Here is a 14,623-nt window from a genome sequence, read left to right as displayed (position 1 = left end):
ATACAACAAGAACTTAATAAGAACTGGCTGGTGTGAAGACAAGGCCCTCCTGGAAGCCAGGGGCCTGAGTGCCAGCCCAGACCCCAAAACCATGCCCAGGGGTGGTGCTGGGATGCCTGGTATGATACCTCTGCCTGGCTCACAATGTCCAGGACCACTTCTGGAATGAGGCTCAGGAAATGGCCCCCACCCCAGCCCCTGACCACTGTTCCTTCCTGGGGACCTGCTATCCATATGGGGCCTCATGGCCACCTATACCCATATACTGGCTGGGGGCCAAGGGCTGGGGGCCAGTTCTCAGTCGGGCTGCTCACATGATCCTGGTTTCCAACACAGCCAGGTGGCCACCTGGGGGACTTCTGGAGGGGCACCACCTGCCTGCAGGTGATATGAGGGAAGCCAGGCCCAAAGGGGCTCCTGTCCCCCTGTAGCCCCCACCAAGGGAGTGAGGAAAGGGGGACTGTGGACGCACTCAGCTAACCCCTGGGAGACTGGTCTCTCCCTCTGCATAGGGGGCAGCCATCGGGAGACTTGGCACTGAGTGGACGGCATGTGGACATGACGTGCTCAGCTGATGCTGGCTGCAGCCTGCCTGGGGAGGCAGCAGGCCACAGGCAGCCTCCAAATCATAAGGCCTCAGGCAGGAGGGTACAGGCAGTAGGTGGGCAAAGGTGGGCAAGACCAAAGTTCTCCCCTGAATTGGGGGCTTCCTCAAGAAGGGCTGTGAGTAGAACCTCAGGCACAGTCAAAAGAGCTACATAGCTGCAAGGGGCAGGGTCCTCCCAGCAGCGGGACCTCTGAGACTGGACAGGGGTCCCACAGGGTCAGGGCTGGGGCTGCAGCTCCTGCTGGGACCACATGGGGACAGAGGCTTCAGCCCAGAGGACCTGCAGCCCCATCGCTGCTCTGACCAGTGGCCTGACTGTGCAGGCTGGGGGGACACCTGATTTGGCAAAGGCTCTATCCCGGCAACAAGCGCAAAACGGCAGTGTGGGTGCCACCCAGTAACGCCGCATGCCCTGAGAGTCCGACTGCTTTGGGCACTGGCACAGCCACATGCACGCCCCGAGGCACAGACATCTTTCCCCTCACCCATGAGATGTGACAGGAGCTGGTCAGCAGGTGTGGCTCACACCCCCGCTTAGCCACAGAGGCAAGAGAAACGCAGCTGCAAGATGCAGTCCCCCCGCTCCCCGTGACTGTTCAAACTCTAAAGAAAGCGCTGGAGGGGTGCACGGTAATAACCCCACTCCTGAGAGCAGGCAGGCCCCTCCATTTCCCACACTTTCATTCTGCTCTTCAAGCAAAAGAAAGTCGGTGCAGGAGGGGACAGACAGGATGCCCAGCAGGACCTAGAGCGGGGGCTACAGATGGGAGCAGACGGCGAGGGGCTGGGCAAGGGGGGCCAGCAGCCACACCAACCGGGGAGGTCAGGGCAAGGCCTCCTCCACTCCAAGAAGCGGCACTGTCCACTGACAGTGGGCCCAAGGCTGGAGCCCCACCCAACTCACCCGAGCCAGGGGCCCCGGACAACCTCACTGAGCAGCTGGGTTTCCCATCTGGATACTGGTGGTGTGTGCGCGCGCACGCAGGTCCCTTCCCCCAAAGGCTGTGTGACAGGGAGCCCATGCCCAGAGCATGGGTCCCAGGAACTCCAGAAGCAGAGAGGCCCTTGGGGGTCAGGGGACATAGTGACGGGACCCTCTGGCAGGGTCACCTCTGCCCCTCACAACGGAGCCTAGCTTCCCCCTTCCATCTGGCGGTGCCACTGGTAAGCCAAGCTGGGCGCTCACAAGCAAGCCAAGAGCAGTGGGGGAGGCAGCAGTCAGCCTTCCTCTGGGGTGCTCCGTGCCCTCCACAGCAGCCCCGCCTAACCCCGGCCGGCCAATCCAGCGCACAGGCTGGGAGACCAGGCCCAGCAGGATATGGGAGACACAGGATTTGCGTGTGGCATGGCAGCCGCAGCCGCCCAGGCCTAAGGGAGCCCATGGCGCCTGCACATCACTGTGTTAAGCCGCTGAAGTTCACTCAAAGCCTTCAGTCTGTTGCTGAGGAGTGAGCACGATGCCAATGAACGGCCGCAGAGCCCTGGATTCTTAATGGTTGGCCAAGATTCCACATACAAATTCTTTGAGTTTATCCTCACTGATCCGTTCCATAAAACTACAAGAAGGAATCCTGACACCCAGCGGATCACCAAAGCACGGTGAGGCTCTCGCGGTGCAGCCTGGAGAAGGCATAACGCTCTCCAGCACTGCTGTTACTGCTAACGGAAGCAATGCTTGTAAAACTCCTACCTAATAAACAATTTGGGACAGTCTCATCTGCTTTAAAAAAAAAAAAAAAAGAGACACACACACACATGGTGTCTCCCAGTACAGGCCAAGGCCCTCTACCACTGCACATGAGCATGTGTGCCCAGAGGTGGGCTGCTGGGGCATCCACACCATCCCCAGGGTGGGGTGAGGCAGGCTAGGAGAGCAGGGAAAGGCAGACAGACTCCACCCAATGTCAAGTACAACGCACCAAGTGGGGACGGCTGTGCCATGAGAAACTTCAGTTAGACTCAAGCAGGGGCTCCTCTGAGGCTAAAGGGAGGACAGCTGTGGAATCCATGCCTCTGAGAAGTAGAGCTGCAGAGGCCCAGAAGCAAAAGCCCTAGGCAGTCAGATGATCCAGAGACAGGGACTGGGGGACAGTGGGACACAAGGGTGAGTGCAAGCATGAGACACCCACCAGGGGCACCAGGGACAGCTCCCCAGCCAGGGCCTCAAGCAGAAGAGGAAAGAAGGAAAATCCCTACAATGTTTTTCCATATCCCATTTTCTGGAAAATCCATCATTAGTGGCAGCTGCTGGGAGCCATCTGCGGTGCCAGAAAAACCAGGGCAGGAGGAGGGAGCCAGGTCTACCTCAGTGTCCCAGCCAACGCCCACCCTGGCAGGACACCATCATCCCTGGCCTTACTGGCCCATGGCTCTTGGCCATCCTGGGCCCAGCTAAGTCTTCTATCCAGCTTGGCCTGGCCCAGCTGCCCCCGGGAGGCTTTCCCCCCGACTGACGAAGACAGCCTCACCCCATCATGAGTGCTGGCCACGTGCTCCCCATGCTCCCAGCTCCAGGGAGCCCCTTCTCCCCAGGACTCACCTGGGCCTGGTCAGGGCCCACAGTGCAGAGAAAGACCCTGCCCAGCAAAGCTCCTGCAGCCTGAAGGCAGAACCAGGACAAAAGCCAGGTGCATCACCACAGGCCAGGGCTGCCTCGGAGCATCCATAAGGGGCATGCCACGGGTAACAGTGTGGTGGGGGTGCAGAGAGGACACTGGAGGAGGGCCTCTGGAGGCAGACACCGGTGGAGTCCTCACCTGGCCTCAAGGCCCTGAACAGCCACTTTTCCACATCTCCATCTGCTTTTTTATAAAAATAAATTTATCTTTGGCTGCGTTGGGTCTTCGTTGCTGCGCGTGGGCTTTCTCTAGTTGCGGTGAGCCCGGCTACTCTTCGTTGCAGTGCGCAGGTTTCCCATCGTGGTCGCTTCTCTTATTGCAGAGCACGGGCTCTAGGTGCGCAGGATTCAGTAGTGGTGGCTCGCGGGCTCTAGAGTGCAGGCTCAGTAGTTGTGGCGCACGGGCTTAGTTGCTCCACGGCATGTGGGATCTTCCCGGACCAGGGATCAAACCCGTGTCCCCTGCATTAGCAGGTGGATTCTTTTTTTTATAAGTTTATTTTTATTAATTTATTTATTTTTGTCTGAGTTGGGTCTTCATTGCTGTGTACGGGCTTTCTCTAGTTGCGGCGAGCGGGGGTTACCCCTTGTTTCGGTGCACGGGCATCTCACTGCGGTGGCTTCTCCTGTTGCGGAGCACGGGCTCTAGGCACACGGCCTTCAGTAGTTGTGGCTCATGGGCTCTAGAGCACAGGCTCAATAGTTGTGGCACACGGGCTTAGTTACTCTGCAGCATGTGGGATCTTCCCGGACCAGGGCTTCCCGGACCAATCCCCTGCATTGGCAGGCAGATTCTTAACCTCTGCGCCACCAGGGAAGTCCCTCCATCTGCTTTTGCCGTCACTGTTCTGGGGGAATGCCAAGGCTGCTGTGGGCCAGCCCCACCCCACCCCCAGCCCCTTGGGTTTCCACTGCACCCCCCCATGACATCATCATAGTCACCGACGCCCTGCCCCCCACTCAGGTTCCCTCTTACAAAGAGGGGCGGTGGGGAACACAGCAAGCCCAGGGAGCCACCTAAAGGAGCGCAAGGAGTCCAGCAGAGCTGGCAGAAGCAGCAGAGGCTGGCTAAGCACCACAGCAGCCAGCCCCCACTGGGAAGAGAGCCAGCACCCAAGAGGTCCTAGGCCAAGCAGGGTCCACCCTCTGGCCATGTGGACCCTCCCAGACCCCTCCAAGGCCCAAGCCAGCAACTTCCAGGGACCTCACGGCTGGAGGGGTCAGGCCAGCTCAGGGGGAGGGGTGACCTGGGGACCACACACACCACCTGGGGACAGACACACACCCACAACAGCACAAGACATGTGTCACCTCCCTGGGCACCAGGGACCAGGCTAGCCCACAGCACTGGACGGAGATGGGGGCCTTCTCATACCTGGCTCGTCCCCTCCTGTTCCCTCTCCTGACCCGAGACAGGTAAGTGTGTTGGGGGAGGAGTGAAGACCCCTGTTCTACCCCCACACCTGGGTCTTCCTTCTCTTCCCACAGTGCCCAGCTGTCACTGGAGAGCCCAGTCTGCCCCCGGCACTGGGCTGCCCCAACTCCCCCTGCCTTCCAAATCAGACATCCAGCCTCCCGGGGGAGTGTGTCCTTCCGGCTCTGATCTTTCCTATTCTGAGCAGGAGCTGGGGGTGGGGGAGAACCCCTGCTTCCACCACCAAGCTGGAGGTGTCCAGCGGAAGGTGCTGAGGGGCCCCCATCCTGTGGACAATGGTGGCTCCCCCTGACCTCCCCACACAGGGCTCAGCCCCTGCTCACATCCTAGTTCTCGCAGAGGGGCAGGGAAGGGTGTCTCAGGGCCCAACAGGGAGAGATGGGGAGGGGGCTGTTAGATAAAGCCAAGTGGGAAGAGGTGTGTGAGGTGGAGGCCAAGGAGAGGTCACTTTTGAGCCCTGGGTGGCTCCAAGTGCAGTGCCTCCTAGAGCTGAGGAAACGGAGGCTGCAGATAAGCCAGGACCCTGCCCTGCAGCCCCAAGCAGCCTCAGTCTCCTTCTCTGTCAAGGCTGGAGAGTGGCCAGGGTGCCTGCTCCCCAGTCCAGATGCCAGGCGGGGTCTGGGGGCCAGCCGGAGCCCCCAAGGAAACATCTGCACATTCCAGACGCATGTGGTCAGCAGTGGAGGCGAGCACCAGGCCCCAGCCCAGCACCCCACCCGGCGCTGGCCGCCACGCTGGAAACAGGGCTTGGGGGGGAACGGGCTCCAGAGAGGCCGCCTGCAGATGTTACGTAACCACTCTGCCTGAGCCAGCAGCTGCCTCCTCCCTCTGGCAGGACAGGACAGAGCTGCGGCAGGAGAAGGCCCCCCACTCCCCATCCGAGGCCTAGGGCTCCTGCTTCCCACTCTCGCTGGGCTTCCAGAAATGCAGCCTCAGCTGCCCTGTCCTCTCCATGGAGGCCCCAGGGCTCCAGGGAAAAAGGCTTCCCTCAGCCCAGCCACGGGGGACCCCCAACACATCCCCTCAGGAGCCAGAAGGGATGAGAGGCCACAGGCTGGTCCCGGTGCCCTGGGACCCCACAGGCTGGTCCAGACCCCACCCACATGCTCGGCTCCCAGTGCCCCCACTCGACGCCACAGTAACGGCTCCTTTTGGCAGTGGGACGGGGTGGGTCAGTTTGAGTCTAGTAACCTCACCCTGTCTTCATTCCCTTCTATTTATGGTGAGAGAGGCTGGCTTCCAGGGGCGGAAATGATGATGTTTAAATTAATGAATTCAAGTTTTGGAGAGAGAGCCGATCTGAAGAAAAACATGCGGAGAGGGTGAGCTGCAGGGGTGGGCAGGGGGCAGGCTCTTGGCGCAAGGGGCATGGAGGGGCCAGCCCGAGCCACCCACCCCCATCTGGCGCCAAACTAGGGCCCAGAAGGGGGGTCTGGACCTCAAAGACAGGGAAAGGCCTGCGAGAGCCCCCTGGCGCCTTGTCCCAGGGCGTCGGAATAGGAGGTGGCCTGTGTTTCCCTGAGCATGTTATGGGCTCCCTCACCAGGCGTGGCCATCCCACGACTGAACCATCACCAGGATGAGACACAGGCGTCTGGTGTGGTGACATCCCCTGCCCAGGAAACCCCTGGAACTATAGGCCAGGACAAGGAAGGGAGCCCCGAAGAGGGGCCTTCCCAGATCAGCCTACAAAGAGGCAGCCACCGTCAGGGCATTAATAAGACTGGGGGCAGGAGGTGGCAAAGGGCTAAGAGGGGACCCTCCCAGGAGAGGGCCCAGCTTGCCCCTCCACCTGCAGCTGGGGATTTGGGGCCACTCTTCAGGGCAAGGGGAGGAAAAGGACCAGTTCCCATGGACGCTGGCACCCAGGTGCTGCCTTCAGCTGGGATGTCCCTCTGCACCCTAGCCCATCACAGCCAGCCAGGGCAGGGGCTGCGCCGACCCCTTCTACAGATGGAAACGCTGAGGCTCCAGGAGGCTGCCCTCCTCACCCTGTGGTCGCTCCCAAGAATCCGAACAGTGAGGGACAAAGGTAGCCGGGGCTCTCCCCATCCTGGCCTGGGAGCCGGCACATGGCCTCCAGAATTCCAGGGGCAGAAGCATCCAGCGTGGCCAGCAATCCCGTCACCCAGTCGGCCGCGGGGCACGGCCACTGGGCTAGAGGGCTCAGTTTAGAGGTGCAGGATCTGGAGGCCCCGGGTGCTTTTAGCCTTGCCCAGAGCACTGGCCCTCATTCCTCGCCTCAGCCAAAAGGCAAGGCTGGCTTCTGCCCCGCCTCAGGACAGAGCCCTTTCCAGGGCAGCCCCATAGGATCCCAGAGTGGACTCCAGGCCTGCTAGAACAGGGGACACACTTTGCCAGGCCTGGGCCCATGGGCACCTCAGAGGGAGAAAGAGCCCTGCCCACTGTGGCCCCCAAACGTAGCCCCCTCCCTGGCATGGGCGGCTGGGTACCACTGGGCCCTTTGGCGGAAACAGCTGCCAAGCCATAAAGAACGAGGTGTTCCGGGAAGAAAGGATGTGAGCCGCATTTTCCAGCTGCGACTGCCCGACAGCGAGACTGCAGGCACGCAGCCTGGCCAGCCAGCACGGAGGGTGAGCCCCAGCACACCCATCCCAGGCGGTGGCCGCCATCCCAGGCGGTGGCCGCCACCCCAGACAGCGCGGCCGAAGCAGGGTGTTTTCATTCCAGCACTCGGTGGGCTGGGCCCGGCTGGGTTCCCGTTGTGGCGCTGGCCACCGCAGTGTTCCGGAAAGGAAAATGTGTGTCTCATCCAAAATGGCTTCCTCACTTGAAACCAAACCCCAGCTGGGGTCCCCCTCGGGAGCCAGGGTCCCCACACACCCACCTACATGGCACAGGCCCCCCAGGTGGGGGGCGAAGGCGGCGGCACCGCCACCCGGCCAGCTGTCACAGACGGCAGAGCAGCTGAAGAGGAGCCCGAACCTAACCTCCGAGGTGGAAGCCACAGGATGGGCCTGCAGAGATCTGGGAAAGGGAGACCGAGTCTGCGCACACTGGGCACACCTGCCCCCAAAGCGCCCGCGTTTCGTGTCTCTTGGGTGTACAGTCAGCTCCTCAAGGGACAACACGAGGGCTGCAGTGAGCGGGGAGCCACGGGGAGCACTGAGCAGCTCGAGTGTGCGCAGGTGTACTACACAAGGTGTACACGAGAGCTCACAGTACTGTTTATGCCTCATAACTTCACCATGTTACACATCCACACATGAAGGCATCGAACACACAAATGCATAAAACAGATAAAAACACAAGAGAAACATGCGAGGCATGATACATCCCAACAGCCACCTGGCTTTGCGTTGAAGGCACCTCTGAGGCCAGACCAGAGGAGGCAGGAAGGCTTCTGGACATGGGGCCTCCTGGACTGGGTGCCAAGGGGTGTGCAGGAGCCTGCCTGCCCAAGGCTCATCTGTGCATTTCCCATCTGCTGCAGCATTTGGTCTGAGCAACACAGTCATGGGCACATGTGCACCAGCTCAGGGCCACCTCTCCTCAGGCTTTTTGTCTGCTCTGCAGCAGGGTAGGTCCTAGGGGCCCAACTCCTGCCAATGCTTGGGTATAAGATAATGGGCTCTGAGAACACAGAGAAGGGACTGGGGGGCCACTCTGGCAACAGTTATGATTATTGTGGCCACCATCAACCGAGTCCCGTGGGTGCACCATACACCCTCACCTCTGACGCCCCACAACCACATAAGGTTCATCCACTCATGGTACCCATTTTGCAGGTGAGGCAACTGAAACTCAGAGAGGCCGAGTGACTCAGCCAAGGTCATACAGGAAGCGGAGGAGCTGGGATGTGAACCAGGTCTGACCCAGAGCCTAAGTCCCCTACTCCTGTGTTACTTGCCTCCCTCCTGGAACCAAATAGAAAGTCAGTGGGGAGGACCAGAGCAGGGACAGCCAAGGGAATTTCAAGGAGGGAGGTGGTGGGAAGGGCTGGGGAGGGCAGGGCCAGGCAAGCAGCTGGGGCCTGAGTCCAGAGCCCACCTGGTCCCATTCAAACATACCCTAGCCCCACTCAGGGATGCCCCCACCGCCACCTCTGTCTGCTGATGAAGCAGGTCACTGGTGCTGTACCCCAGGCCCCCAAATGCAGTTCCGGGGATATGTCCCAGAGCGTGCTGATGAAATCACCTCTCTGCCACAATCTACCAGCCACGTGACCCTAGGAAGTGACTCAACCTCTGGGAGCCTCAGTTTCCTGGTCTGTAAAATGGAACCAACTGCATTGGGGCAACACATCACAAGAAAAGGGCTCAGCAGAGAGTCCCCACTCATGGCAACCGTGGAGAAGACAAGGCGGCTGCAGAAGTGGGGTGCACCCCTGGGATATTTTCTTCAGAGACTTGTTTTATAATTCACATACTATAAAGCTCACCCTCTTAAAGTTTACAATTCAGTGGTTTTTAGCATATTCTCAAGGTTGTGCAACCACCACCACTATCTAATTCCAGAACATTTTCATCCCCCAAAACAGAAACCCCACAATGCTTGGCCACCATCCCCCACCCCCGTCCCCCATCCCAGCTGTAGACACTAGTCTGCTTGTGCCTACATGGACTGGCCTGTTCTGGACATTTCTTATCAGTGCAATCATGCAACATGTGGCTTTTTGTATCTGGCTTCTTTCACTGAACATGTTTTCAAGGCTCATCCACACGCTGTAGCATGTATCAGTACTTCATTCTTTTTCATGGCTGAATACTACTTCATGAACAGACCACATTCTGTGTATCTATTCATCTCTTGATAGACACTTGAGTTGTTTCCACCTTCCAGGTACTATGAATAATGCGGCTACGGGCACTTGTGTACAAGTTTTTGTGTGGACGTAGGTTTTGTGTCTCTTGGGTGTACATACACCTGAGAGGAGAATGGCTGGGCCCTATGCTAACTCTACGCTTAGCTTAATCTTCTGAGGAGCTGCCATACTGTCTTCCAAAATGCTGCCTCATCCTACATCCCCACCAGCCGTGCACGAGGATTCCAATTTCTCCACGTTCTCACCAACACTCCTTATTGTCTGTCTTTTGGTGACAGCTATCCCAGTGGGTGTGAAATGGTATCTCACTGTAATTTTGATTTGCATTTCCCTGAAAGCTAGACACTGAGCATCTCTTCATGTGCTTATTGGTCATCTGTGTATCTCCTTTGGAGATTGATTTGTTCAGATCCTTTGCCCATTTTTTAGCATTGAGTCATAAAGGTTTTTACGTATTCTAGCTACAAGTCCTTCATCAGATAGATGGTTTGCATATGTTTTCCCCACCCTGCAGTCGTTTTGCAGGTGTGTTCACCCTCCTGAATGGTGGCTGTCCTCACTGCTCCCAGCTACTGCCTGGCTCCTGAGGGTTACTGGCACTGGGAATGCTCTGGTGTTGGTCCCTTCATGTCCCCAGGTGTCACAGATGAAGCTGAAGCCTCCCCATTCACCTGCCTGACCTGCCAGGGGACCTTATACAGAAGGCAGTGTGTGCCCTCTTGCCCACAGTTCAGACAAATCTGCAGTCTGTGTCTTACCACAAAACTAATGTTACACGTGCATTTAGTCTGCATTTCCAAGTGCCAGCTATCATATGCAGCTCAGGAAATGTGAGGGTGAGACCAGCTGGGTACGCAGGACACCCAGGGCCTCTTGAAACCCACTGTCTCCACGCCCCAGCTAGTGTTCTTTCTAGAAGATGCCAATCATGATGCGTCTCTCCTGGGTCCCTCAATGCTGCCCCCCGCTCTCTCGATAGAGGCCCCACCTCCCACCCCTCCATCACCTGGCACCTCTGAGACTCTACCAGGCTGTCCCCTCTATCTGGGACGCTCTCTCCCAGCCCCTGCATGACTCCTGCATGAGCACTGAGTCTTGGCTTCAATGTCACCTACACTGGGGATCCTTCCAGGGAGCCCCTCCAAAACGGCCTCCTCCTTATCATCTGTCTTTTGGTTTAACACTGGCTCTGCTGTCATAAAAGCCTCAGACATGGGCCTTGAAGACCCCTGGCACAGGGCCAGGCACACAGCAGCCAGGCCCTCCCTCTGGTGAGGGCCCAGAGACAGGCCCCTCCGCTGCCCTGCTAGCCCTCAAGGCAGCCACGTGCATGACACCTGCAATCTAACATGTTACACACACTCCAGGCCCACGCCAAGCCCAGGGGTCTACTCCCCGATGTCCATCTTCCCTCACACCCATGTCCTGTGCAGGCCCTGGGGGCTGAGTCTCCCAGAGACTCCCCTATTATTTAGGTGCACAGGCGAGGAAGGGCAAGGCCCTGGGTGCCCCCAGCCAATGGAAGACCCTAAGGCCCCAATATTTTAATCAGCAAACCAAGTGCCTATTGAGTCCCTGCTCTGAGCCTAGTCCTAGACCCAAACATTCACAAGACAGTACGAGGCCCACTTTGGGCCCCTGGCCAAAATTAGCAGCTCACATCACCTGAAAAGCTGTCGGCCAAAGGCAACCACACCTGAAAATGATTGACAGCACCTGGAGCAGTGTTGTCACATCTAGAACTCTCTATGCCGTCCCGTCCAACACGGTAGCCCGCTGGCTCTGTGGCTCGAGCACTTGAAATGTGGCTCACCATACAACACAGCTCTGGACCCGACCATCAATGTACAGGAAGAACACCAAGGGCAGAGGGACACACAGAGACACAATCCAAAAGCCAGGTGCCATCGGAGCCGGTTTCTTCAATAAATCACACAAGAGGAAACAGATGGAAGGAAAGCCTACACATCCACAGAGATTTAAAAGACATCAACTAACCGCACTGCCACTGCGTGGACCTTATTTGGGTCCTAATTCAATCTGCTAAAAAAACTGAGACAACCACAAATTTGAACACACTGGACATGCAAAGTGATCAGGGTATTATGCACTGTTTTAGGTGTGATCGAGGTGTCACCATACATTCCAAAATGCTTACAGATCAAAAGTAGGATGGCTGGAATTTGCTTCCAAAATGGGTTGGGGTGGGGTGGAGGTGTGGAGGGGCAGGCCAGGCCACAGGACAGTGGGTCCATGAGGTTCATCACACTATTCCTCCCACTTTTGTGTATGTTCAAACTCTCCAGGATAAAAGCTTTAAAAATAGGAGAGCAACAACATTTTACTGAGTAACGTCATCTTTTTCAGGCTGTCATCTCCCAGCAGCATCACTTAACCCAAGAACGGCTGCGGTCTCAGAACACTGGGCCATCCTGCATGCCGAGGCCCAGGGGCCCCACCAGCCAGCCCCTGTCCTCCCACCCAAGTCTGGACACAGCTGTCCTGCCACAGCTCAGGCTGGCCAAGGAGTCTCAAATGGAGGGGTGGCTGCGAGACACTGATGACAGAGACACCAGGCCTGAGCCCGCTAGAGGAGGCTGCTGGTGACACCCAGGAGGCAGGGGTACTGGGGCCCCTGGACACGCACACCCTCACCCGGGAGGCTCCCTGGCATCTCTGAGCTCAGCCCTGCTCCCTTGGAGAAGAGAAGCCTCACCCATCTCCTGCTCCCTGAGGAGGGGGTTTGCAGGGTGGACAGGCAGAATGGCTGGGGCAGCCCACAGAGCACAGATGGTGGCCTGAGGGACCGGGGTGAGGGGGCCTTAACATTTGCACCCAAGGGCCCAGTTTACCATTTTGCACCCAGTCCTCTGGAAATCTCCCAGAGGCAGCTTCAGAGTGTCAACAAGAACATGAAGTCTCCTCTATTCCCCATCCCCCTCCTCCCAGAGTCCCATCATCACATGCTGCAGGGTCAGCAACCCTGGGAATCCTGCTGGCTCAGGCCAGGCCACCAGCTCCCTGGACCTCCAAAACCCAACACCAGAGCCTAAGGGGACACATGCAAGGCAACAGGCTCAGGTTCCGTTGCTATGCCTGGGAGCCTGCACCCTGCTGCGGGCCTCTGGCCAAGCTACCAGTACCATTTATTTCAGCATGCCGCCAGGTGATGAGGAAGCGGGAATAACCAGCAGGAGCTGGGGCCTGACCCCCCAGCAGCTCTCAGCCCACGAGAGACGTATGTAACCTTACTCACAGTGTTGAGAAACAAGGAGTGGAGTGGATCCAAAACGACTGTGTGGGCACTGGCTGCAGGCCAGAAGCCCACCTCCACAGAGACAGCCGTGATGGCAAACACTTAAGCTGGCAGGGAGCAAGATGACAGCGTGGCCCCATGGCTCCCAGCCGCTGCCCCTGGAGAACCTGGTTGCCCCCAGCCCCCAGCCCCAACCCCCAGCAAAGCCCCAAGGAGGACCCATCCAGGAGAAGCACCCACCCCTGCCCCACCCGCCAACATCCAAACTCGTCTGAACACTGACCATGAGGGTCCCCCTCATAAAAGGTGGCCACACACTGGAGTCACCCAGGGAACATTACAAAACATTACAAAACCAAATCCCATGTTTAATAAGCCTGGGGATGTTAAACCCCCACCAAGGGATTCCAGCATGCAGCCAGGGAGTGATGGAGTCCTGGCTTAGGTGTCTGCAAGTACCCAGACGGGGCTGGAGGGATGTGGATAAGCAGGCCCTGAGCCTGTCCCCATCTCTGGGGACAACCATCTGAAAATCTCAGTCCCCTGAATCCCTTTCAATCCAACCCTCAGCTCCTCACAGTCAAACCCTGCCTCTGCCATGTACTGGCTGTTACTTGCTACTTGTGCTTGGACAAATCACATCACCATCACCTCTGGGCTGTTTTCTCATCTATAAAATGAGCACCTTCACTGTACCTCACCTCAGAGGGTTAGGATGAGGGTTATGTGTGACAATTCACAACCAGAGCTTGGCACAGGCCCGGGCTGGAGGCAAGCTCTCCATAAAGACTGCCTGTTATTATTTCTGCCAAAATGCAAACCTGACAATTGCTTTTCAGCGTTTTAAACCCCTTCATGGCCATGCTACCCCCCTACTGTTCCCAGGATAACATCAGAACGCTAAACTGCACAAATGAGGCCCTTCATGATGCCAGCCCACCACCCATCCTGCTCCCACTCCCTCACACTACCCCTTCCCCCCACAGCTGCCACACTGGAGGTGTACCCCTACACCCACGTTCGACCAAGTCCAGCCTCCAGGCCTTTGCACACATGGTTCTCTCCTCCCTTCCCCTAAACCCACCTTCCTGCCCCTCAAGTAACAGGCCAGTTCTTACACATCCATCAAATTCTTGTCCACCCCCTCCGGAGAGCCTTCCCTGTCATCCCAGATAGAGCTCTCCACCTCCTAGTTTCCTACTCCTGGGCTCCCAAGTGCTGGGTATGCCCCCAGGCCAAGCCGCATCCTATTAGGCTCTAATTAGAGTTTGTTTTTCAGAGACCTTCCCGCCCCGCCTCCGCACGATGCTACAGGCCCCCAGTCAGCTGGCGTTAGCGGAGCCCCACCGGGTGGTGCGATGTCTCCGCCTGCACAGAATCCGGTATTTTCCTATTTCCCTCTGGCTGAGGCCAGGCGGGCTGAGAGCCGGCCCCAGTCCCAGGTTTTCCTTATTTAGTCGGGCCGACCTCACTGCGCTGGAGCCTCGCCCTGGGAGAGGCCTGGCCCGCACTCCGTTTCCCCTTCTAGAGGCCGGGGACGCGCCCACGCCCTGTGAGGCCCGCCAGGCCCGCGGCCTGCCCGGCCGGCCTCTCCCCTAAGGGTGCAGGCGCCCCGCGCCCCGCCGGGCCCCGGCCGCCGCCAGTCCTTGCGCCCGCCGGGCGCCAAGGCAACCGCCCGGCCCACGTTGCGGGCGGCGGGTTACTCACAGCGCTGTGGCGTCCGCGGGGATGCGCAGCGCGGGCCCGAGCGTCCGCAGTCCTCGGCCGGAGCAGTTGACGCGGCAGGCGGCTCCGGGCGCCGGGCCGCAGAGGCAGGGGGGCGCGCACGGTCCGCAGCCGCGCCCGGGGACCCCCGCCAGCGCCCCGAGCCACAGGCCCAGGCCCAAGGCGAGCGCCAGGCGGGCGGGCGCGGCGGGCGGGGG

The 14,623-nt window shown here is 58.6% G+C and overlaps 1 protein-coding gene across 1 annotated transcript in view; it reads right to left on the bottom strand.

Annotated features, from left to right (window-relative positions):
- PKD1 (polycystin 1, transient receptor potential channel interacting) overlaps positions 1–14,623 on the bottom strand; it is a gene marked incomplete at its 5' end in the record, with an annotated part of 46,311 nt that extends 31,688 nt beyond the window's left edge. The window contains one exon of the mRNA XM_007453667.1: positions 14,409–14,623. Within this exon, the coding sequence (XP_007453729.1) occupies positions 14,409–14,623 (215 nt within the window). The remainder of the gene's footprint in view (positions 1–14,408) is intronic.

Source organism: Lipotes vexillifer, unplaced genomic scaffold (assembly GCF_000442215.2).
Source record: "Lipotes vexillifer unplaced genomic scaffold, Lipotes_vexillifer_v1.1 scaffold914, whole genome shotgun sequence".
NCBI classification, from domain to species: domain Eukaryota; kingdom Metazoa; phylum Chordata; class Mammalia; order Artiodactyla; family Lipotidae; genus Lipotes; species Lipotes vexillifer.
This window is presented reverse-complemented; position numbering and strand designations above follow the sequence as displayed.